The sequence below is a fragment of the Agelaius tricolor genome, unplaced genomic scaffold (genome assembly GCF_023055355.1).
Source record: "Agelaius tricolor isolate 1412-34295 unplaced genomic scaffold, bAgeTri1.0.p SCAF_6, whole genome shotgun sequence".
In the NCBI taxonomy this organism is placed as follows: domain Eukaryota; kingdom Metazoa; phylum Chordata; class Aves; order Passeriformes; family Icteridae; genus Agelaius; species Agelaius tricolor.
This window is the reverse complement of record NW_027269266.1, coordinates 2,175,088-2,200,254: the sequence shown is the minus strand read 5'-3', so window position 1 is coordinate 2,200,254 and position 25,167 is coordinate 2,175,088. Positions and strand designations below refer to the sequence as shown.

The 25,167-nt window shown below is 45.0% G+C and overlaps 2 protein-coding genes across 2 annotated transcripts in view; one reads left to right on the top strand and one right to left on the bottom strand.

The window, feature by feature from the left end:
* Positions 1–380: 380 nt before the first annotated feature.
* Positions 381–11,305, top strand: ACAA1 (acetyl-CoA acyltransferase 1). Its single transcript, XM_071428519.1, has 12 exons — positions 381–938; positions 1,685–1,778; positions 2,033–2,090; positions 2,916–2,995; positions 3,434–3,476; positions 4,961–5,059; positions 5,552–5,632; positions 7,683–7,873; positions 7,962–8,141; positions 8,930–8,985; positions 9,466–9,611; positions 10,177–11,305. The coding sequence occupies exons 1-12, from the start codon at positions 750–752 to the stop codon at positions 10,250–10,252; spliced, it is 1,293 nt and encodes a 430-aa protein (XP_071284620.1). The 5' UTR covers positions 381–749; the 3' UTR covers positions 10,253–11,305.
* Positions 11,306–11,744: 439 nt separating this feature from the next.
* Positions 11,745–25,167, bottom strand: part of DLEC1 (DLEC1 cilia and flagella associated protein) — a 33,833-nt gene continuing 20,410 nt past the window's right edge. The window contains exons 24-38 of the mRNA XM_071428513.1: positions 24,708–24,893; positions 24,553–24,611; positions 23,270–23,421; positions 22,661–22,764; positions 21,903–21,973; positions 21,035–21,252; positions 19,935–20,069; positions 18,596–18,718; positions 17,529–17,623; positions 17,358–17,442; positions 16,623–16,832; positions 15,562–15,723; positions 14,572–14,725; positions 13,878–13,998; positions 11,745–12,254 (exon numbers count right to left, since the gene is read on the bottom strand). Coding sequence (XP_071284614.1) covers positions 12,146–12,254; positions 13,878–13,998; positions 14,572–14,725; positions 15,562–15,723; positions 16,623–16,832; positions 17,358–17,442; positions 17,529–17,623; positions 18,596–18,718; positions 19,935–20,069; positions 21,035–21,252; positions 21,903–21,973; positions 22,661–22,764; positions 23,270–23,421; positions 24,553–24,611; positions 24,708–24,893 — 1,984 coding nt within the window. The 3' untranslated portion in view covers positions 11,745–12,145. The remainder of the gene's footprint in view (positions 12,255–13,877; positions 13,999–14,571; positions 14,726–15,561; positions 15,724–16,622; positions 16,833–17,357; positions 17,443–17,528; positions 17,624–18,595; positions 18,719–19,934; positions 20,070–21,034; positions 21,253–21,902; positions 21,974–22,660; positions 22,765–23,269; positions 23,422–24,552; positions 24,612–24,707; positions 24,894–25,167) is intronic.

The following is a 25,167-nucleotide window of genomic DNA, read 5'->3' as shown; positions in this document are numbered from 1 at the left end:
GCGTTCCTACTGCCTGTCCCCTGCTCACAGGCACAGCCCCTTCCCACAGCGCAGCTCCCAGCAAGGGTGGGGGGCACAGGGGGCATTGGTGTCACCATCCTGGGGGCAGTGACAAAGCTTGGATGGTTCCTGGCTTTTTCTGGAACAGATGGATCTCTGCAACTCTCTGAGCCAATGGATCTGCGTGTCCCTTTGTCCTGACAGTCCACCTTGGACTCCAAATGCACAGGATTTTGTGCTTCTAAACTTAATTTTCCTTTATTTGAATTAATTTCTTTTTATTTTAAAAATTGGAGTATTTTTCCTTAGTTCATCTTAATTTTCCAACTCCTCCCCTCATTCCCCCATTTTCTCTGCCCTATTCCTTTCCCCCCCCCTTTCTCCCTTTATTTCCCCGTTCTTCCTTTTTTCTTCCTTCTTCTTCTTCTTCTTTCTTCTTTTTTCCTTTCCTTTTTTTGGCCCTCTTTTTTGTCCTTTTTCCCACCTTTTCCCCTCTCCTTTTTCCCTCCTGTTTTTCTTGTTTCCCTTTTTTCCCTTTTCCCCTACTTTTTTCCTTTATTTCCCCCTTTTTATTTTTTCTTTCTCTTGGTCTGTTGGCTTCGCGGGCGGAGCGCGGTTTAGCCCCACCGGGGGAGGGGTATGCAAATTAGCAGGGCGGGGAATTCAAATGAGCAGAGACTGCCCCGCTCTTTCGGTATGCAAATGAGGAGGCGGGCTCATGCAAATGAGAGAGGCGCTCCCGTGACAAGATGGCGGCGGCGGCGCGGCGCGCACAGCTGGTGCTGGGGCACTTGGCCGGGGCCGCGCCGGGCCCGGGGGCCGCGCCCAGGGCCGTGCCGTGCTCCGGGGGCCCCCCGCGGGCCGGCAGCCCCGACGATGTGGTGGTGGTGCACGGCCGCAGGACCGCCATCGGCCGCGCCCGCCGCGGCGGCTTCAAGGTACGGCCCGGGGGATCCTGCCCGCCGGGTCCCCACAGGGGCTTGGCATCCCCGCTGGCAATGGGCTGCCCCCTTCTTCGCCTCCCCTCCTGGGTGCTGGGCCCCTGCTTGACCCCCAGACACCGCTGCTGTGCTCTGGAAGAGTAAATCCCAGCGCTGTGTGATGGTTTTAATGCTCGGGGTGGCAGTGGATGCCGGTGGCATCCCCCGAAGGAGCCGGGCAGCGGTCACAGTCCGCTGTCACCTGCCCTGCCACACGGAGCACCCCCGGTGTCCCTCACCTGCACGGCTTCTGGGACCTTCTCATTCACAGGGTGCTGGGGAAGAACACGGTGCCAGGCTGACCCCAGAGGGTGCTCCTTGTTCATTGTCGCCCTTCCAAACAGGTCTCCTCATGCTGGCGGTGCTCCCCACCGGCTGAGCAGTCACCCCTGCTTCTTTCACTAAACAAATGGGGCTCCATTTGCTGGGTCTTGTCACATAAATCTCTGTAGCTGTGTGATTTTGAAGGCCCTGCAGAGTGTGTTCCTATAAATCCAAGGAAGGTGAGAAAGCAGCCTGTGTGTTGCAGGGCCTGAAGGAAACCCGGGGTAAAAACATGCAAATAATTCCACTGTGGTAGGGAAATAACAACCACAGTGAGCTGAGGAGTGGAGTAAAGCTGGCCTCTGAAGTGCTCTGAGGGTGAACTGGTGACAGGGCACTTACTGGTGTTCACTGGTGGTGCTGATCCCCTGTGCTTTTAGGACACAACACCTGATGAGCTGCTGGCTGCTGTGATGACAGCTGTCCTTCAGGATGTCAACCTCCGTCCTGAGGTGCTGGGAGACATCTGTGTGGGTGAGTGACAGCCTCTGCCTGGTGAAACTCCTGCTCTGGACAGCTCTGTGGGACAGGCTCCCCATGTGGGATACTCACAAATCTCCTGGGGCTGGAAGGGATTAGTGTGTAACATTAGGTTTTCATGCCTGTCCTCTTGGTGGTGGGGCTCTGACCTGGTGCTGGGCAGTACCGAGCTGTGGTGATGGGAACATCCCTTCAATGCCTGTGAGGGGAGTGCAGCCAGTTGACTGGAATTGTGTCTCTGCATTCAGGGAATGTGCTGCAGCCTGGAGCTGGTGCCTTGATTGCAAGAGTTGCACAGTTTCTAAGGTAAGCTCTCAGCCAGACTGAGGTTCTTCCTCTCCTCATTGAGCCATGGAGCAGCACAGGGTCAGAGATTGCAGTGGGGCTCATGCACTCCCAGGAATTGCAGCAAATCACCTTTTGCCTAGAAACTGGACTTTGATTGAGCTCTGAGTGCTGGTGGCAAAGAGACAGGGAGGCAGGTGAAGCTGTTTGATGTGTTTGTGCTGCCTGTGTTGGGCTTCTGAGAGGCACACGATGTTCTGTGGGCTCCCAGCTGCACTCTCTGAGGCTGCACCTCTCTCTGCTGCTCCCAAAACCATGGATGGGCTCAGATCTTTCTGTCATTGCTCAGTGCTGGTCAGTGGCTTGTACTGAGCTGGATCCCAAATTCCAGAGATTTCTGCTGGATCCCAGATTCCAAATATTTCAGTCAGTTCCTGTTGCCATTCTTTGCTTCTGTCAATCACTGCACAACTGCCACTTCAAAAAGGTGCAGGCACAGCCTGCCATAATTATGAATATTATGAATATTGCAGAACTTTTCAGGGTTTCTGGCCTGGGTCAGAGCTCAGGATCTCCAGGGCAGGGTGTTGCTTACAGAGCACCTTCTGAAGACAGACCCATGGGGAAACAGCACTTGGAGCCACTTGCAGGTGAAGTGAGGAAATTATCTTTGAACTTTGCTTTCCCTTGGTGCAGGACCAAATAGATCACGAACTGGATAGAGGGATCTGCCTGGAACTTGAGGGTTAAAGTTTAATCAGGTGGATTCATGCACTCTTTAGAGCTTTGGGTTGTTGCTGTTTGTTTTTATCACTGAGTCTTTGCCAACATTCCCTTGTTTTCCAGTGGCATTCCAGAGACAGTGCCGTGCTCCAGTGTGAACAGGCAGTGCTCCTCCGGGCTGCAGGCCATTATCAACATAGCTGGTAGGTGTTGTGGGCACTGGCATCAGAGTTGATGCCTGTCCCACCCCAAGGGCTCAATCCTCCTGTCCTCCAGAGTCTCTGAACAGTGAAACAGTGGTAATATCTTGTGCTGTAGGGAATTTGCAGTGTGGTATTAGCTAAATACTTTTATATCCTTGAGTGGCCGAGTTTATCCCTAGAGAAGTGACTTGGTTTTCTGGGGTAAGTTCCACCATCACCACCATATCAGGCAGCTTCCAGAAGAATCCTTCCAGCTCTGTCTGGCCCCATGTTAGCCTTCAGCCCCATCAGCTCCTTGTCCTGGCTCTCTGGCAGGCAGGAGGGTGAGGAAAAGCCCATTTGGCTGTTGTGGGTGCTCAGGTGTTTGGAAGCTGCAGCTGGGCTGGAAATGCTTTTGCTCCTGCTGACAGTAAGAACATTTATGCACTGCTGTTACAGGTGGCATCCGAAATGGATCCTATGACATTGGCTTGGCCTGTGGGTAAGGAAGTATTTTCATAGTGCTTGCTTAGGCTTCCTGAAGGTAACACTCTGTCCCTGTGCAATAGCCTGCCAAAAAATTAGCTTTATAGCTAATCTCCAATTAACTAGCCTCTTGAAAGACTCTCTCTTGGATGAAGAAATTAATATCCTATGTATGCTAATCAGTGTTCTGCAGACATACAGGATCTGTTCTGTGCTGGACACATGAGCTGTTCTGTGCTGCAGTCCTAACATCACAAGCTGTGTTTATTTTTTGGAGGATTATGTAAACATTAGGTTGGTTTTGGGGAAATACTACTGACCACATACACATTGACTTCAGAAGAAGGAGTGAAAAAAAAACTATTCAGTAATCTTGAGGCCAAAATACTGGGTTTCTCTTTTTTTATAACTTGATGATTCTAATCTTTCATTAATTATTACTGCACACAGTAATGTCCACCAAGATGTTGTGCTTAAAGGGACTGATGGCCTTTGCACCCCTTGCTGTGCCAGACACTGGGTTTTGCTGTGGGAAGCTCTCTGGCCTCTGCTCTGTAGAAGACATACAACCCATAAGTTACAAATAGCTTTTGGGAGCTGGGTTTATCCCAAGTCTTATTCTTCCACAGAGTGGAGAAACCCTAGATTCAAACACAAGAAACAGTAGCTGGGGTTTCACTTACTTAAAACCCAGTCCTGTGCCTTCCTTCAGGAGCAGATGCAGCTGAAGTCAATGATGGAGTGTCCCATCTTAGAGCTAATTAGAGTTTAAATTGCTGATAGCACTTAGTACAAGCTGCCTTACTTTCTGCTTGCCTTTCATTTTCCAGGAGTAGTTTCTTTGTTATTTATTTTTTCATGAAGGTATTTGTGTGGTGCAGAGTAGAATTAAACTCTCTTCCCATTGTGGGCTTCATGATCTAGATTGACCTTACCAAAGCTCATGAGTCTTAACTGATGGCTTTGTATTTCTGCAGTAAATTTGAGTATCTTCAATGTGTTAATTCATTTGTGGGTCAAAGATTGCACCCTGTGGGATCCATGTCTGAAATTCTTTCTATTGCAAAACACAAATGGTGCAACTCACTGAAATCTCTTTGTTATGGTTTGCTCAATACTTCTTTTTCTACTGCCAACCTGTTCTTAAGATCTGAGTGGTATTTTTATGTCTGTTGGCAGTCTCACTGAAAACTCCAGCCCTTGAACCTCATTATGTTTGAGGACAAATGTGCCAGAATCATAGCAATTCCTTCCTAGCTGTGGAAACACAAGAAATTAACTGCTGACATTGGTATCCTGTTCTAGTGAAGCAAGAACCAATTGAATCTCACAATCTGTTTTCATTTCATAATAATTCTTAAATTGATGATTAAAGAGCTTCTGCCTCAGCCAGTTCCTAATTAGCAGCTGTGTTTCTGTGGGATAATGGGAAAGCATGTTGTCAGGATACTGAGTTTTGATCAGTCTTAATGGAGCAATTCTAATTTTTCTTGTGTTTAGAGTGGAAACAATGTCCCTCAGAAGTGCAAATAACCCTGGTGATATCAGTTCCAGCATGATGGATAACCCCAAAGCTCGAGATTGCCTTATTCCTATGGGGTGAGTGTTTCCCCTTCCCACAATTTAAGGGTTTAACAGATGCTGTCTCCTCAGTGACACCACAGTTACAAATCAACCTGAATGTGGTGAGCTTGGAGCTGTGTGTGTTGGCATCCTTGGCTGTGGTGGAAGATTAATGATGTGAAATGGGGGGAAATCATCAACTCTGATCAAAGATTTTCTTGTCTTAAGATCAATGGCTTGTTGAGCAAGGAGAACAGATTTGAACCTTGTTCTGGTCCTAGATTGGATTCAGGATTAGCTTCTGCCAGCAGTTCTGAGTTGAGAAGGCAGCAGTTGGCTTTCAATGTGGCCATTCCTGCTTTTACAAGTCTGAGTGTCATTTTGTGTGACTCCAAGGACAATCTTGTGCTTCATCATATTTTGGCTTTCAAGCTAAAGCCATTGCTTATACCTCGTGTGATCTTAGTGGAAGCCAGTGCAGCTCCATGAGATGTGTCCTTGGATTAACTCTGTGATGTTTTTCCCCAGAATAACCTCAGAAAATGTGGCAGAGAAGTTTGGAGTTTCCCGGAAGAAGCAAGATGCCTTTGCCTTGGCTTCCCAACAAAAGTAAATGCTGGTTTTGTTAGTCTTTTGGGGTTTTTTAACCTTTTAGTTAAGAAATAAGAACAGCTAGAAAACACACTGCTACTTCCTGGTGAAGTGCAGCCTTTGTGTTGCCTTCCAGTCCTTAACAGTGAGCAAAGAGGCCTGAGGGGGTCCAGCTGAAATGCAGTGTGGGGTTGTGGGTGATGGGGGAACTGGAGTCCAGAGCTGGACTGGGATTGTGGGATCAGTGACCTCACACAAGTATCACTGGGCACACAGACCCTGAACAGTGAGTGCCCTGCTTGTTCCAGCATCCAGAGGTTCCTGCCCATGGCAGTGGGGGTGAAACTGGATGATCTTTAAGGTCCCTTCCAACCCAAACCATTCTGTGTTTCTGTGACAGAACCTCAGGGAGGTTTCTGGAACGAGTGCCTGGTGAGGTATTTTCATAGTGGCTTTGGCTCAGGATCACTGGAACCTGAACGTGGGAGCAGCAGCAAGAGGAGCCTTTCCCATGAGGGAATATTTGACTGTGGCTGTTGGTAGGGAACTGCTGAGCTTGTGAGAAGAGTGGCTTGTCCTCAGTGCAGGTGTTTGGCTCTGAGTGAGTCCAGTCCTACCTCTGATAACCTTCCTCTGGGTTAAATCACTGCCAAAATCAACTGACCCTGGAATCTGTGGGGCTGTGCTGCCAGAGCAGTGGCAGGTGATAGGGTAGAGTTCCTGCCATCAAAGAGTTAAACTTGCTTTCAGAGCTCTGTCCAAGCATCAGTCTGGTCCAATTATTTATCTAACACAGGAAGCCACTGCACAGGGTAGTTAACCTTTAAATTCCGGCCCTGCTGCTCAGGGAACTTGGCATGCCAGCCTTTCTCACTGCCATGGGACTGATAACCAGAAGGGTTTGTGAATGTGATCCTTGCTCACATGAGGCAAGGGTGACTTTCTGGCCTTGCTCTCAGGATATCTGTGGAGTTACTGACCTGTCCTTCAGCCCTTTGCTCCAATTCTGACTTACCTGGGAGCATTGAATATTTTCATTTTTTATGGGTAAAAGTGCAAAGTGATGAAGGGATAAAACAAGCTTTTAGTCTCCAATTTGTATTCTCTGAAGTACTCACCTCTGGAAGGTAAATCTAAATAAGCTCTGCTTTGAAGAGCTTATTTAGATTTTTAAAATATCTTGCTGATAGGAAAGATTAAATCTACACGGCTTGAGCTGATTCTGGTTTAGTTAATTGTATTCTGCCTGGTCATGACAGTTGTTGACTGCTGCTAGTTCAGGGTTCATTTATTTTCTTACAGTTGTGATGTGGCTGTACCCCTGAAAAAAATGAAACTTCATGTTGGATGCTGGTGGTGGTCAGTCAGGCACAGAGGTGCTGATGGGAACAGAATGGGGATATTGCTCTGAAATCTGTGATCCAGATTTAGGGACAATGCCCATAATGTTGATGCAGAGGTAAAAAGTTTGTCTTTCCATGAATGAAAGTAACAATTTGCCTGTTTGTCTTGTCACTCAGTGATGATGTACCAAATCCTCTTGTATTTGCAGGGTTCCCAGACGAAGGAAGGAATGATGAATCTAACTTCATGTTTTTACAAGGCTAATTTATTATTTTATGGTACTAGAATATATTAAAGAATACTATACTAAACTATACTAAAGAATACAGAAAGGATACAGACAGAAGGCTAAAAGATAATAATGAAAACTTGTGACTCCTTCCATAGTCCCGACACAGCTTGACTGTGATTGGCCATTAAGTCAAAACAATTCACATGAAATCAATGAAACAATCACCTGTTAGTAAACAATGTCTAAACACATTCCAAAGCAGCAAAACACAGGAGAAGCAAATGAGATTATATTGTTTTCCTTTTTCTTTGAGGCTTCTCAGGAGAAGAATTCTGCGCAAGGAGATTTTTCTAAAAAATATGACAGTAACAAAATCCCGCCTTAGTTCATTCTCTGTCTAACTGCTTTCCTTCACTTTAGTTCTCCTGCACTTCACCTCCAGAATATTTTAACCTTTCATACTTTCATACACCTTTTTTTTTTTTTTACCAGAGCAGCAAAAGCTCAGCAGATGGGACTGTTTAAAACAGAGATTGTTCCAGTGAAGACCACTGTTGCAGATAATGAGGGCAACAAAAAAACAATCACTGTGCACCAGGATGAAGGGATCAGACCCTCCACAACACTGGAAGGCTTGGCAAAGCTGAAACCTGCCTTCAAAGAGGATGGAAGCACTACAGCAGGTGAGCTCAGCTGTTCCATTTGTGCTGTTCCTCTGGTTTACCTGCCTTTCCTGGAACAAAAAGCATGTTAACAGGTCTCTTCCAACAGGGAATGCCAGCCAGGTCAGTGATGGAGCAGCTGCTGTTCTCCTGGCAAAACGCTCCAAGGCAGCACAGCTGGGACTGCCAGTGCTGGGGGTGCTGAGGTCCTTTGCTGTGGTGGGAGTGCCACCTGATGTGATGGGCATAGGGCCAGCCTATGCCATCCCTGTTGCTGTGGAAAAGGCAGGTGAGAACCATCTGGCATTCAGGCAAAGCAGATCAGACTCCTTGCACTGAGATTTAAGGTTATATTATTCAAGCTTGTGCAGCTGTTGGCCCCAGGAACAGTGAAGTTAAATCTGAAACTGTAAAAAAGGTCCTGCCTCTGATTGTTGCAATGCCTTTGCCTTGTACTGGTGTGTAAATTGTCATTCACTCACCTTTGAGAAGCTCAGGAGTAAATCCCTGCACAGACTCAACAAGAGTTGACATGTGGCAAGAGTTGACATGTGGCAACATGATTCAGTGCTCACTTAGTGCTGTTTTCTCTCCTTTATTATGGCCAATGTTTAGGGGGTGGTTTTGTGTTGGTTTTTGGTGGTTTTTTCTCTGTACAGTTTTGTCATCTTACTTAGGTTTTTTACCACACTCATTGGATTAACCAGCTTTTGTACTTGATGAGCTGAGCTGATTTAGCCTGGCCTGGCTACAGTCCCATGCCCACCTGTAGCTTTATCTTCCACTCTCCAAACACCCTTCAATCCTTAATCCCTCTGCAGAGAAATCACACTTAATCTGAGGAAATTTGGTAGGCTCAGTGGCACAGTGCCACGAACTGGGATGTTTTGCAGTCTTTAGACACTGCTGTACATAAACTTGTTCAAGTGTAGATACCCCACATGGAGCTAAGGTTCCTCTTTCTTAGATGGAGTAGAACTGGAACTCATGGAGGGAGGCTGTCAGGCAATTGCTCTCTTTGATATAGTCATGAGGCAAAAGGATCTCCTTTTAACTCCTGACTTATCTGGCCCATAGGTCTGACTCTGAATGACATTGATATATATGAAATTAATGAAGCCTTTGCAAGCCAGGTGAGTGAGCATCATGTTTGTGTTGCTGCATTGCTTGGCAACTGAGTGTATTTCAGTTTGATCTCCAGGTTGAGATTTTTAACTTGTTCCACATATTACATCTTCAGCCAAATGTTAATAACATGTGCAGACTATTTTCCTTTTCCTTCAAATAAAAATGACCAGGGCATTGCTTATACAGCTTAATATTAGAAAAAAAAAAAAGTCCACTAAGTAAGAATTGGCTATTGTGCTCTCATACCAACTTGCAACATCTGTTTCATCAGGTCTGTGATTTATTGTCAGGTTGTCTGAATGTGTGTGGGCTCAGTTTGAGATAAGTGAACAGTTTTAGCTCACTTCTCTGCCTTGGATCAGTTCCACTCCTTTCCCCTGAGAACAATGGTCGAGCTGTGCTCAGGCCTCTGAGCTGCAGGAGGAGAGCTGAGAACTAAGGGAGACAAGAGCACCTGCATGAAATCCCTCCCTGTGTCTTTGCAGGCTGTGTACTGTGTTGAGAAGCTGGGCATTCCCATGGAGAAGGTGAACCCCCTGGGAGGAGCCATAGCCCTGGGACACCCCCTGGGCTGCACCGGCGCTCGGCAGGTCGTCACTCTGCTCCATGAACTGAAGCGCAGAGGGAAGAGGTGAGAGCTCAGCATCAGCACTGGCCTCACACCTGCTGCCTGTGCAGCTCCCACAGGCTCAGGAGCACCAGTTTGGGTTCAGCCTCCTCCATCCCTTGGGTGAGGTATCTGTCCCTTTGGGTTCAGCCTCCTCCATCCCTTGGATGAGGTATCTGTCCCTTTGGGTTCAGCCTCCTCCATCCCTTGGATGAGGTATCTGTCCCTTTGGGTTCAGCCTCCTCCATCCCTTGGATGAGGTATCTGGCTCTTTGGGTTCAGCCTCCTCCATCCCTTGGATGAGGTATCTGTCCCTTTGGGTTCAGCCTCCTCCATCCCTTGGATGAGGTATCTGTCCCTTTGGGTTCAGCTTCCTCCATCCCTTGGATCAGGTATCTGTCCCTTTGGGTTCAGCTTTCTCCATCCCATGGTTGGCTCTGAACCTGAATTCCCCGGGGCTCTCCTAGTGAAACAGGAGAGCAGTAGACAGCTCAAATTTATTGTATTCTTTATTTTTATCTTTTCCTTGGATGATGTGAACCTGAGCTGTGTTTTTCTTTTCCTTAATTCCACGTGCTCTTTGTTTCAGAGCATATGGAGTCGTGTCCATGTGCATTGGAACTGGCATGGGAGCTGCAGCCGTGTTCGAGTACCCGGGGAAGTGAAGTGAGCTCCAGTGCTGACACAACACCACCACAGCTCCCTCTCTGCCTTCCCAAGGCCTGGCAAGTGATTGCCACTGAAATCAAGTGGGTTCTGGGATTTGTTACTAGATCTACAAATTTTAGGCAGAAATTGTGAAGTAGAATTAATGGTGCAGTTCTGCAAAGAAGGTGAGGAAATGCAGAACTGGCACATGGCTTCCTGACATAACTAATTAGCTCAGCTGAAATTCAACTACAGTCCCTGGTGTGATGATTATGAATGATGTGGTGATTATTTTAAATTTAATTGATCTTTTTACTCTGTGAATATTACCAAAGGGTAATAGTTCATGGGACAGTATTTTTGTGTGACAAATTGGCAAAAAGAGTCATTCAAAACAAAGCCATCAGTCCACGTGAAAAGAGTTTTCCAGCATTTCCTTAAAAGATTTCACCATTTTGTAAGAAGTTTAAAAGAGCTTGTTTTGAAGCAAAGACTTGACATCCTTGCCTTTACAACTGTGTCAGAAGTTGTCTGTGTGTTAAATTGTCCCTACACTGGAGGATGGGCTGTAGCTTGCTGCTGGTGGAGCTGCTCTGAAGCGTCTCTCCAGTGGGACAAAGTGGAAGGACTGAACATAATTTCCACAGGAAATGCCTGAATGGAAAGGTTCTGGTGAATTGCTAGAAGCCAGGATTGGATGTGGCCATTCCTTCTTTTACATGTCTGAGTGTCAGTTGTGTGAGTCCAAAGACAATCTTGTGTTTAATCATATTTACCTACCTAACATAAAGCAAATGGCAGCATTACATTTACTGCAAGCACTACATGAACATCAGTGACAGCTCAGCCCTTCAGTGCTAATACAAACATGTTCTGTCTTGTGTCTTTTGTCATCCCTTATTTCTCCTCTTGTCTGAACAGAAAGATCACTGAAACTCAGCTCGAAAAAGAAATTTACTCATTGCTGCTTTGAATTTGTAACAAACTGAAGTTCTTTGTCCTGACTTTTGTTTTTGCACTTAATAATACAATTGGGTTCTTGCAATACAATTGTTTCCTTTTTATGATGATTTTGAGTTGAAGGTCATGATGAGTTAGAGCTCTCTGATATTTTCACAATCCCATGCTGAAACCTGTCTCACCCAGCAATCACACAGACCCTTAGAGCCAAAAAACTGAATTATTTAGAGGGAATAATGAGCCATTTATAAAAGCCTTTTATTTAGTGGAAGTGGAAAATTTAACAAACTCAGAAGTGGGAATTCCAGTGACCTTTAGCTAAAATAATACTAAAATAGTTTAAAGAGAAGTGAGAGTAAATGGGAACCATGTGGGGGGAAAGAATGAAATTGAAGAAGGGTTCCTCCCTCTGTTGCTGAAGGGGATGTTCTCAAGGCCCAAGCATGATGAAACACACAGGTTGGTAATTTTCCAAGGAGACCAGGGAAAGTTCTCTCTTCCCTTTTTCATGTAAGGCACTGAGAAAACAGCCTGGGAAATGCTGGCCTATTCATCAATTCTTGTTTTATTATGTGCCAATGTCCATTTTAATGTCAAACAAATAAATGAGGCAAAACAAAAGCTACTTTAAGGTATGAATAGTCTTTAGCTGTGATTCAAGGTATGCTGGGCTCTGCAGAGGGCTTTGGCCTGACTTACACAGCTGCTTTGCAATTTAAAACCTTGTTCTGTGCCTAAAGCTGAGCTTATCACAGCAATAAAAGTAAAAGTACACAGCGTGATTATGACTGGTTAAGGGACCACGAGAATTTCTTTCCTCATAACCTAAATTTTCATTCTGCTAAAATTCCAGTCCCTACTAAAAACAGAAGTAGATGAAAATACAGGCTCAGCTGCTGGCACATCTGCATCCAGCCTGTTACCTTGACATTAGTCCCACATTGTCCTGCTTAATGCACCTTCCCACAGTGCACTCCTCTCCCTCTGAGGTGCAGCTTGCAAGGCTTCTCTTCCAGCATTCCAGAAATGGTCACAATTGCTTCATAGTCAGTGTTGCTCCTAAAATGCACAGCAAAAGTTTACAGCTACATGCAGTCCTGTGTTTAGGGATGAGATGAAAAGGGGACAATGGTGTCCTAAGAATGCTCCAAGTCACAAGCACAGGTCACTAATGTCAGTGCCAAGTCCACAGGGCTGTGTTCCATGGGTACAGTACATGGTGTTTGAAAGGGATGTTCAGATCTGTGCCTGAAGACATTGGATTCATGTTTTGTAAGAATGAGAATACCATCCTACTTGGGAAATTCTGGTTTAGGTGAATAAATGAAATGAAGCTCTGCTGGGAGCAAACACCTGCACTGCCTTGATGGGAAAACTCCTCCCTGTGACAAAGTTTAAAGGGAAAAGTTTCTGTCACTCCTCTTGAGACAAGGGGCAGGCAGTGGAGTCCAAATTGTAAATTAACATCAAAAAGGTTACAACAACTCTAGTTTTGCACTAAGTTGAAGAGCATTATTTGCCCAAGGCTAATGCCACTCAGTGCTCCTGAGACTTCCCTGTGAAGGATTTCTCTGTGTCCAAGTGCCAGCTGTTTTAAGGGCCTGAGGCAAATGCCTGTTCTGTCAGTCTTTGTTTTTTCCTTCTCATAAAACAGTTCTCCTGCAGAAAGACCACTGAACTGGGGAGGTGAATTATTAAAATCACCTCACACCTTGCATATAATTATCTCCTACTGCCACACTGATCCCACACTCTGCTGTGTTGGGAATTCATTCAATGGAGCCCCACAGATGAGCTGGTTGCTAAACAGAAACATCTTTGCTTTCTGGTATTTCCAGGCATTTTCAGCCATGCTGATTAGTGCATTTGTCAGATAAAAAGAAGTGCTTCAGGCATATTCAGCAGAATTCCAGAAAAATATAGGCAGTCAGGACCCTGGGGAGGCTTCTGGACCACCATGCTCCTCTAAGTAGGGACAGTTTAGTGCAGCTGCTCAAGGCTCCATTCCACTGCAGTATCAGTGGCTCCACTGATGGAAAGCACTGGATTGTGTTCCAAGGAGATGGGAATTATGGCAATAACTCACCTATAGTTTGCTTGAAATTTCCCTGTCAGCAGTTTTCAGAGCTCACTGAAATCATTAGATAGACTTATTTTAACTTGCTGCCACCATGTGATAACCTCAAAAAATACTTTGTAATGAAAAATGATTTTTTTTTTAACATGAGTTGCATCTCCCGAATCAGAACAAAGAAATTAAAGTCTTTTGGTCATCATATAATCATGAAATGTTTTGGGTTGGAAAAGACAGCAAACCTCATCTTGTTCCAAGCCCCTGCAGGAAAACCTTCCACTAGAACAGGTTGCTCAAAGCCTCATCCAGCCTGGCCTTAAACAATTCTAGAGATGGGGCAGCCACAGCTTCTCTGGGCAGCTGTGCCAGGGCCTCACCACCCTCACAGTGCAGAAGTTCTTTCTCATCTAACCCTGCCCTCTGGCAGTGTGAAGTCATTCCCCCTTTCCCATCACTCCAGGCCTTTGTCCCAAGTCCCTCTCCAGCTCTCCTGGATCCCCTTTAGGCACTGCAAGGGGCTCTGAGGCTCCCCAGAGCCTTCTCCAGGCTGAACAAGCCCAGCTCGCTGTGAAGAGCACAATTTCAGTCACAATTACAGTTAACTGTACCTTGCAGCAAAGCTGATCTGCAGAATCTCTCTGGTAGGTGCCTCCCCTTCACGTGCCTCCAAAATGCCTTTGGTTGGGAAGATGGAAAATACTTGCATGGTTTTAGGGCTTTTCTGTTCATCTGCAGTGGAAGGGGCAAATGTCAAACAAAGCCATAGAACACCCTCTAACTGTGTCCAGCAAGTAACACTCATGGCAATGCTGAGCAACTAACACATCATGTCTCACACTGTCAGGGTTTCTGTGCATGTGCCCAGACTTTTCATCTTCTAATCAAGGGCAGTGATCAGTGGTCTCCACATTGAAATAATAAGGCCCTGATCTTCTTTCCTCTGGAATCTGTTATTAACATCTATTATTAACAGCATTAGGCTCATGCTCAAACAACCCATGAGGAGCTGCTGGTTCTTGTTGCCCCTCAGGACTGATTTATAAATGAGCAGAGCATGTCCAAGAATTCTGAGGGCTGAGACTCAGTCTTTTGGTTAGATGTGGAGTAACTGCTGAAATCAGTAGTGGTACAATAATGTCAAAAAAGGGAGGGGAAAGAGAGGAAGGAAAAAGCCCACATCAGTGAGAACAAAAGCAGGCCACGTTTGCACCCAGGATCATCACACACTGCCCCTATATTGAGTGAGTGCATGCAGTCTTAGTGAAACTCTGTCATAAGGAAATCAATTGCAAAACCAAATACCCAGCAAAGCAGTCCAGTAGCTTCTGCAGCCACTCCTGTTATACAGGAAGACATGTTCTGTCTTGGTCTGTGCAACAAAGCAGGTCTGGAAATCAACCCTGTCACAGGAGAGCTCCAGGACTGGAACAGTGAGGTAGGCAGTCACTGGGACCAGCTGCAAAACAGGGGAAAGGGAAAAGAGAATAAAACCCACCTCAGTTTTATAGAGTTTTAGTAATTCCTGCTCTAGCTGGATCATTCTTAACCCCAACCACTGAATCAAGAATCATTGTTCTGTGTTCTTTCACACTAGAGTCAATCCCATTCTACAGCCTTGAGTGAATGAAGCTGTTGCTTGTGTGTTACTTTCTTGGGGCAGGTTTTCAAACCAGACACTGTGGTCTTAATGAAGTAACACAGAGTGAACATTCTCATTTGTTTTTAGGATTTTCTGTGGAGCTGCAGACATTACAGCATCTCCTGGTCCCTCAGGACTGTGTATGGCCCACTGTGAGTCATTCAGTTTGTACAGATTGCCCAAGGTTATGATTCACTTGACTGTATCTTAGGTATGGTGCTCAGTCTTACACAGGTCATGCCTCAGAAATACCTGGGTGAAAAGAAAATAGAAGTGCCTGCAGTGTGCTGCAGGCTGAAGGGGGTTATAGATTTCTGACTGGAAGGGATCAGTCTTTACATGCACCTGGGCTTTGACCACACTGCAGGAGCTCAATGGACTCAGGAGCCTTTCCAGAAGCCCTTGGTTGCTGCAGGAGCATTGCCTGGTGACTCAGGCATGGCTTGTTCCCTGAGACAGCCCTGCCCCCTGTCTCAGAGTCATCCTGAGGTTGGGTGTGTGGCCCTTTGAGTGTCACCCAGGCTGCCATGCAGAGCTGGGGCACCAGGGTGTGACCCCCACCTGTAATTCAAGGCTGAGTAAATCCTAATGCAAGTCAGAGATGCTGCTGAAACAGCCCTTTCCCAGGGCCCAGAGACCCTGTCTGACCTTACCTGGGTAGTGCAGTTACTGTGCTCAATGACCAGATTTTGATTAAACTTCAGCTTTCTCTCTCCACTCTCCAGCTGGAGCACTTGGCATCCAGGAAGCAGCTGGGTCTCTGGCAAATGCTGATACCTGAGTAACTCCAGATTTGTGTGGAATGACACTTGCACCTGTGGGAAGAGAAATTCTGATGACCATCACATAAGATGACAACTGTGTACAGGAAATCCAAAATACACAAAGGCCCATGCACATATTTTCCCACTGGAACCCAAAGGTGTCATGCCAGCAGCCAAATTCCCACTGGAACAAAGCAATACAATTAAAGAAAAAACCACAGCTATTTCCTATGAATCCAGTAGACAGAGATGGAGTGTAAAGGTGAACAGCTGATCTCTGAACCACAGGGGAGGAACAGTCTCTAGCAAGCCAAAGGTTTTGAGTTCCTGAGGGCACAAATACCACGTTCCCAAAGCTGTCTTAGACATCTAAATCCTCCTTCTTCCCCCACATGCAGAATTGAGATGTGAGTGTCTCCATGCCAAAATGAACACAGCAAAATGAGAAGCACACTTCAAAAATGCAACAGTTACTCATTCTTTGCAGGTTACCTAATTCTCTACTCTGGGACTTCATTTCCTTTAATGTAATTTGTACACCCAAAACTAATCAAATTTTCCTCTCCTTGCACTGCCTGCATCTAATTTAAGGAAATGAGGGAAGACTGCAGTCCTTGGAAATCTTTTAATTTGTCTAACATATATATAGCTATTGATTTAAGTGAGCTGCAAACCCACAGGGTTTTCTGCAGGAGTTTGCAACAGGTCAGAGTTGATGGGAAAAGCACATCAGGAACAGAAAAAGATTATTTGCAGAAAAAAAAAAAATCTGCACCTGCAATGTAGCAGGCAAAATGGCAGTAATTAGCATTTGCTAATACAACACTATTTCCCCTGAAACTGGGAGATTTCTATGCCAGTTGTGGTTTTCTGTGGTTCCTCTGGGCCACACTAACACACCAATTACTAAACTCTCTAATCTGGCACAGCATTATTATTTTTGAGCCTACCAGCATGTTTTGCTGTGGGTAAAGTAAATGTTGCAGTTGCTGTTTCCTTTCCTCCTTCTTGCTGTGGGATGTTTCAGTGCTCTTTTTGGGATCTGAGCTGGAGAGGCTGAAGGGCATAGAGGGTGTAGACAGAAAGAGCCTGAAGTACAGCCGAGCCTTGGTACAATTCATGAGTTTCAAACTCTGAGTAATTACTGCATCTGTCAAAACCTGGGGGAGAAATGATTCAGAACTGGTCAGTTTTAACTCCCTGGAGAGGTCTGTGTTGCTCTGTTTGGTCATGGAGTACCAGCAGGGATCTGAAGGATTTTACCCCAAAGCAAGCCAACTATTTTCTACCTGTGTTACTCAACATTTTTTGAGTGAAAAACCAAAATAAAAGTAACATAATAAAGTCGAAGTTTTCAAATGCCAAGGGTCACACAACTGAAGTGACTCATTTTGCTTTTGGACCTTTATGTCCTGAAAATCAGAACTTATTTTTCTACTTACAAACTCCCCTACAATGAAAGAAAAAATTGAATAAAATAGGCATTATCTGAGCTCAGATTTTCTTATTCCTGGCTAATAAGTGCTTGTATGTTTTTTTTTTCCCTATCTTGTTATGTGCAATATAGAAAATGAGGCTACTGGTGATTAGGAAGCATTTTCACAGCCATATGCACACAGCTCTGAATTCTCTCAGCAGCACAGCAACACAAAGCAGCCAAATACATCAGTGTGGGAAATACTCACTCCAAAGAAAGGCTTGGCAGGTAGGAGATCACTCGCCACTGAATAAAACACCATTCCTCTGTCGTGATCCATCTCCACTTCCAACCTGAGTGTGAAGAAGCAGGGCTGGTCACATCCCTGTCCCAGGCTGACCCCTGCCATGAGGGTGGCAGCTGTGACTGTGGCACTTACAGGGGATGTCTCAGGACAGCCTCCAGGTGCACTCGGAGCGCTGGAGCTTCGTAGCCGTGGCTGCGCCGCACCTTGCCGGGCACCCCCCTTGCCAGCTGCCAACAAGATGGAAACACAAATCCTCTGGGAAATGGGAGCACTGAACCTGAAATGCTGCTTGGAGCCCCACAGGCTGCCAGCCAAAACAGGATTCTGCTTGGCAATGTAGTGCCTGTTTGTAAGGCATGATGGAACAGCAGAGGCCGAGCAGTAGCTGGACTCTGAATGGCTGTGGGAGGTACAGGTGCAGGGCAGGTTTAGATCAGATGTTGGGAAGAAATTCTTCACTCTGAGGGTGGTGAGGCCCTGGAACAGGTTCCCCAGAGAATCTGTGGATGCCCATCTCTGGAACCATTCAAGGCCAGGCTGGATGGAGTGTGAAGCAACTTTTTCTGGTTAAAGACATTGCTGCCCATGGCAGGGGGGTGGAGCTAGATGGTCCTTTCCAACAGACAGCATTCCAGGACTCTATTATTCTACAGTTCTTTCTTCAGGAATAAGGATTATTAGGGTTGTTTTTATTGAACATTCTATTAGCATTCATTCAGGTTACCTTGCACCTTTGCAACAATTAATGTCAGAGAATCACTGAGCCATTCATAAAACCCTGATCAAGCCTCACATCAGCAGTTGTTGAAGAGGAAGTTTCCCAGAGGAGAGATATGCTGTCCAAATTCACACAGGAAGGTGGATGCAGAGCCAGGAACAGGACTCAGCAGTCCTGAGTCTCACTTCCATTGTTAACTATTGTTAGCAATAAAACCTGATGTTGTGATAGCATTTCAAACCCCTGGGCTTTTGTCTGGGGTCTGCTGCCCAGACAAAAGAAGATGGTGACATTCCCATCCCAGAATGCTTCCAAGCTCCAAGAGAAATGCAACAGATGAACAGCCCTGGTTAAGGAAGGATGTACAGGCTAGCAGGAACAGGACTGTTTACACAGACTGGCCAGGTAACAGCAGCCTGTACATAAATTACAGGAAGGGAAATTATATTCCCCTTTGGCCTTGCCGTGGCTGTCAGTTTACCTTGCTGTCCAGGCTCATGAAGCCCAGCAGCAGCGCGTCACAGCACAGCTCAGCCTCGGTGGCCGGGATGACGAGCGGGGTGAAGGAGATGAAAACATCGCTGCTGCCACCTCCTGGAACCACCTGCGGCCGGGAGAGAGCGTTCAGTGCACGGAGCCGCCGGGGATTGCACAAGAACCTCGGGACTCAGCTGCCAAAATGGAATTGCACAAGCAGCATGCAATCCCCCGGGCACGGGCTCAGGCTTGCACGAAAATGCCAACATGTGACAGCCAAACTGACAATTACTTCAACTGCAAATATCACTGTGGCCATTTTTTAGCATCAACAGAGTTTAAACACGATCACTGACTAACTGTCTAAGTGCACAAACATGTACACATCTGTTTGTTTTTAAAAATACCCAGTTCTGCCCACTCTTACTCCCTGGCTACCTCAGGTGATTATTCCACAACTTGCATATATGAAACATTTTTTGAAGAGTTACAAGTGTGAACTAAGAGTATTTTACAGTTCAGTTTAGTCTTGGCTATTTTTTAATTTTACATGACAGCAGGGAATGTAATCACATGCACTAGCCAGCTGCAGTGGATTTTCTGGGATTTACAGGTTGACTAGATTATATTATTTCTTTAGGTGAATTGTGCAGGTTAAATCCTGGTACTGCTGCTGGCTACACCCCACAAAAGCTGCCTCCACAGTGAGGCACTTGTTTGTCTGACCTTTTTCAGCCTTGGCCATCTCAGAGCTGACTGCAGCTCCATTTCTGTCATCATTCCTTTTATGTAATCTTTAGCTCATTTTAACTTGTAACTGAAACCCTTTAGCAAAAAAATATTTAAGAATAAAATTGGCACACTGATGTTTTGGGCAGCCCTGTCACTCACAGCTAGATCTTTCTAGTGCTGTCTTTATGATATTCCTAAGGGATTGTGACACTGTGGCCTGTATTTGCACAACTCACTTGTGAAGCACTGTGGGTTACAGTGGTTTATCCCATGAGTTATCTACAGAGCGCCCCTTTCCAGCAGCCTGGTTTCCAGCTCTGCATGTTTCCACATGGCTCCCACATTTCACCATGCCAGCCCAAGTGAGAAGAGCAGAGATGTCACTCTGGTGTACAACTAACACTTCAGTCATCAGGTCACTGCTCAGATGTAGACAGGACACGTTCTGTCAACCTTGCAAACTCCTCTCATGATCATCTCCAAAGCCTTCCTTTCACTGTTTAATAGTTTACCTCAAACCAAACTCAAAGCTACCTCCTTCTCCTTCTCTGTCTCCTCTGCCCTGCAGAAAATGTGCTAAATCTAAGGCCAAAGAAAATGTAAAAGCTTACAATCTGCCTTGGAGCAATGGAGTAGGGGCTGTCTGCAGGCACTCCCTCATGAGGTCGGATGAGTACAGAGATATTTTTCTCTCCTGCAGACTCCTGACTGCTGATTTCCAGATCTTTGCTGTCAGAACCTGGAGGCTGCAGAGACACAGGGGTGGGGAATGGTTAAAACTGTTACACTGCAAGGGAGGAATGTGAGTGATGTGCACAGGGAACTGCTCAGGAAGCATGGCCAGCTCCAGTTTCTTTCTGGCACAAGGGCTGGACACGTGGATGTGTCCTGTACATTGATTTTCTCATCCACAGAGTAGCTCTCCTGAAACTGCTCCTGAATTCCTTGGAAAATGTGTATGCCTGGATCCAGTTCTACCCAATCATGACACCTCTGGCCACAAAGCAGCACTCTGGGGCAATACTGTTCCCTTTGTGCACAAGAAAGGTTAGAGCTGTGTTCAGAACAACTGTGCATGCTGAGCTGAAGCAGAGAAAATGTGATCTTAATATCTTTTGTGTGAAGCTTTTGCCAGAAAAATATACAATATCCTGGGGGATACCTTCTCCCTGTCACTCCCAGCCCCTCAAGACACTAAACTGCCACATTATAATCAAACCTCATGTGTAATAATGTTACCTTATTCTAACAGAACCAATCTAATTTTAGCACTGGGATAAATGCCTCCATATCATTAGCAGCAATTTGAAATTTGCAGGGTAGGTTCTGCTCCTTGACTACAGCACATGTTGACACCAGAAAGCACCCACGAGAAAAGCAGAGCCAAATTAAGGAGTTTTAGTTATTTTAATTCTTTCATGTAATAATGGCAATAGTTTGTCAGTGACAGTACTTTAAATAGTATTTTTTTAGCTTTTTTAACACTTTTAAGGAGAGCTAATTGCTTTTAGCTCTCTCTGGAAACAGATTGTTGATCCCCAAAGCTACCTACCCACATATTGTGTGTTTGACTGGGAGAGGAGCTGACATTTCTTTTAACAATCCATCTCTTAGTTACAAGTTCTATCTCCTGTTATTGTTTTCAACCCTTCATGCCAAAAATCCCATCATGTATCTCAGCAGCAGTATAAGAAACTTCCTAAGAGCTGACCTCATCTGTGCTTTCCAGAGCTGGATAAACGCTCCCACAGGGAATGGCAGCTGGATCCAGCTTTAACACCACCTCTGACTCTGAGGTGCTACCACTTGATGCAGCCTCATTTCCAGCCATGTCCACAGGAGGAAAAGGGTCTCCAAAGAGCACCAACAGGTCCACCAGCTTTTCATCATCTGGCTCTTGGTTGTAAACTTCCAAGTCCAGGCGGATGTCTGAATGGGAAAGGAAAAGGGGACAATTACTTCCAGGCAGTGAGAGGGCTCATGGCTTAGCTGGTACCAGAATATCAAGTAACAAATTTGTGTCTGGCAACAGGATTTGTATTAAAATGTATCTCTTAGGTTTCCCATGTTTGCTGTAAATGAAAATTATTTCAGAGCTTGCTATAGTTTGGCCACTTTCTATGTCCTAAACTATAATGAAAATAAATTATGAGTATTTTGTTTAAGCAAATAGATCTAGTAGAATTATAAAAAAAAAGGTGATTGACTTTGCTCTGAAAAGCTTACAATTTCACTCAAGAGCTAACAAGACTAAACAGAAGAGCCAGAAGATGCCAGTAAAAAGCAGGTAGCACATCTGATTGACCAGGCTTAGTGTTGTAAGAAATTCATAAAAACAGGATGGAAAATCCTGAATTCCCACCATTTCAATGAGGCAAAACCCAGCTACATCAAGATGGGATGTGCAATTGCATAGTGGCAACACATTGAGTCACTCTCTATTTTTTTTTTTGCTAAAAACATCTTCATTAGGGAACAAGTATGCCTGTCAATTAACAGGTTAATGGGTCCTTCTACTTTTATTTCTATAAGGAACACAATGAAAGCATTCATGTTTGCTGTACAAAAGCCATCCTTACCAAAGGGAGTGGGATTGTTGAGCTGGACCCTCCGAAGCACAGGGGACCCTCCTGAGACTTGAGTGCCAAACCTGGACAGGGAACCTTGCTGTCAGTGCATGCAGAGCACAGAAGTGTCTGAAATCACTGCAGAGCTGTTTAAAAGTGGAAATGATCTGGCTGCACTGGAGTGGCTCTCAGGTAAGGCATGGCCTATACTGTGAAGTACAATATTGGTTTATTTTATCTGTCTTTTTCCTTTTTTCCCCAGTTTTTTTCAGTTGTCTCAGACATTTCAGAGTAACCACGTGCAGTGCTGGGGTTCCCCAAAAACCAACCTTTACCCCTCATCCCAAGGTGCAGATACTATTTGCTGTATGAGAGGGTTTAAACCTTCCCCTGACACTACTGATCTTAGGGCTGTGTCTCTCCTGGTGCAGGTAAAGGGCCAGGGAGAAATGAGCTGTGGGTGATGAGAATTGCCACCATGTGCCAGCTGCCATCTCCACAGAGCCAGATGAGGCTGCACTGGGTGAAATTCTGCAGCTGCAAGCCCAGGACAGAGACTGCTGGCAGACTTCAGCAGTCTTGTAGTGCAGATTATATTCTAATTGTCTTGGCAGAGAAAAACGTATTGATGTTCTAGAAGCAGATACTGTGCTTTGACTGACACTTTGCTGACCTTCTCATTATATCACAAGATGGAACAGGTGTGTGTGTTGGCTGCAGCCCATTGGTATTTAATTCACTGATTTGTCTGACAGTATTTTGCACTATACCTGACAATGGGTGGCTCTGGTTTTGGTCCTGTCACCTGCAGGAAGATTGGACAGCCTTTCACAGTCATTTGCATAGGAATTAATTTACATTGTAAGTGTCCAACCTATTAAAATGAATTTTTGCTATTAGAATCAAGATAACACCTTAGTTCTCTGTGTTATGAGATTATGTTTTGCAAACTGATTGGATTTTCAAATATTTTTGACTAGTTTCCTTTGACAACCTCTAATTTATATGCTAACAACAACTCTTCTCAGCAGAATGCAATACCTCATGCATTTATCAGCTTTCCTGCTGCTTTTCTACACAACACAATCTATGGTATTGGTAGACCAGAGCAGAGCACTGGCCAGCTCCCAAACAGATGTTATAAATCAAAACTACTCCAGCCATTTTCAAGGCACATGAAAACCTCCCAAAGAATAAACATGTCCCCCTAAAACCAAACAATTGTTCTTTACATGTCATTGGAAGTAGTGGTATAGCAAGATCCATCCTGAATTTTTACAGAAGTCTTAAAAAACTTGAAAAAGTATTTCTAACAGAAAGGCATCTGGGAAATGCAATTGGTGTAAAATCTGCCATGGTAAAACCAAACCCCCACCTACCTTACAGACAAGGTTATCCTGGTACTCTCCCCACATGTTGTTGTAAGCTGCTATTTCTATGGTGAGCTGCTGGAAAGCTTCCAGAGTTCCTCTGGAAGGTTGGATATGGAAAGCTGCTCCCTTCCCCTGGGACAGCAACGCTGCTGCAAACTCTGAAGGAGCAGAGCAAAGAAGCATTTCATGAATTCTGAGGAAATGGAACAAAGTTAGTCTTTCAAAGAATACACAGGACCATGGTTTTAGTTGCCTTTTATCAGCTTAACCTCACTGACTTAGAAACCCTGGGATTATTTGCTCAGCTCACATTTATACCGCTTTACCCAAGTTCCCTTCTACAGTGGGTCTTACTCTGTTGTTTAGACTTAGTGCTTGCCCAGAATATTTTACAGCAGGATAACCCTTCCAACAACCTGATCCAGAACTCTTTGGGATATGCCAGGCACTAACTGGTTACTTGAAAAGAACTGAGAAAAATAGGCTGGGATTTGTTATGACTGTTTCTTGTTCCACTAGCAGCTGCCTGTTTACCTCTGTGTGCTCTCCCATGCAAAGAATTAATTACAAAGAGCAAAGCCTTTCCACATTCTGAGTCACCTAGGCCTGCATGGAATCTGTCAGAACAGCATTTTTCTAATCTTAAGCACTAATTCAACAGCTGAAAAGCTCTGTCTGTGGAACAGATACCAAACTCTATGGCAAGGTACCAATATGTGCAAGTTTTATTTTGGATACAGAAAACACATCCACACTTCACAGCTTTTTGCTCCCATTTCCTCCCTCCCTCAGTCTCATGTGGCTGTAAATATTATCATTTTTCAGTACAACACATCAGAAATGACAGATGGGCTGTGCTGTAGCTTTCCACAGTGGGGAAGGTATGGTAAAGGGTTTGAGGGAGAAAAACTTGCTGCACTGGTACTGGAAAACTGTGAGGGAGAGAAAGAGCCAAACGTTCTGCATGTCATCCATCCCATGTGCTGGGAGGGAACTGTCACCAGAATCACCAACTTGGTTTCATACTGTTGTTTGCAAGAAAAAGATGAAGAAGAGAGAGAAAGAAAGGGAGGAGAAAGGAGAAAAAAGCAGAAGGGGAAGAGAAAGATTGACTTAATGCTTATCCAAGGTGGGCTTTCAAACTCAGGAATGAACAGAGGAATTAAGTAATTTAACAGTTTACACTTCACCAGCTGCTCCAACAATGAGAAGGTGTGCCTGACTGACACATTTAGTGCTGGCATTCAGCTGGCTTTCACCTTCTGTCCACTGAAGAGATATTTTCATACCTGACTTTACTTTTCTGGCTGCATGCTCTGTGACAGGCCCCCTTTTTTTCACCAGGTAGCTTGGAGAGTATGAAAAAAAAAAAAAAAATCTGATTTCAGGTTTAAATCAGACCTAAATTAATATTTGAGTCATTAGGCAGAACAGCAAGACTCACGGGCAGGCTCCTTGTTCTGGAGGCACCAAACAGGCACTAAAATACTCAGCTTCCAGTGTGAATGGAGCACTGATTGCAGTGAGATTTGTAAGAATCAGCTGATGCTTTACAACATCTTTGACTGCAACTTCAGACCCAAAGTCCAAAAGAAGCTCACATGGGCTTTGTGGCATTTGTCCTTCATCACTGCCAGAAAAAATAACAGTAGTATTTAGACATAGGTCTTATTTTCTTATGCCACAGATGATTTCAGGTGATTTAAAAATGTGCAATATGCCATGTGGTTGTGATGCACAGTGTAAAAGGACCATGCAGTCTATGATTCTTGCCATCAGCATTTTCTGTTTTTCATTTTTTCATTTAAGGATTTATTTGGGGTCAGATTTTTACCCTGCATAACATGCCAGTCTCCCAAATTAAAGACATATTTACTTATATGAAAAGATACAAAGATGAGCAT

Coding starts and splice junctions, on each gene's coding strand:
- ACAA1 (XM_071428519.1), top strand. CDS start 750: ATGGCGGCGGCGGCGCGGCGCGCACAGCTGGTGCTGGGGCACTTGGCC. Junction 3,477..4,960: donor GACATTGGCTTGGCCTGTGG/GTAAGGAAGTAT, acceptor TCTTGTGTTTAG/AGTGGAAACAATGTCCCTCA. Junction 5,633..7,682: donor GCCTTGGCTTCCCAACAAAA/GTAAATGCTGGT, acceptor TTTTTTTACCAG/AGCAGCAAAAGCTCAGCAGA.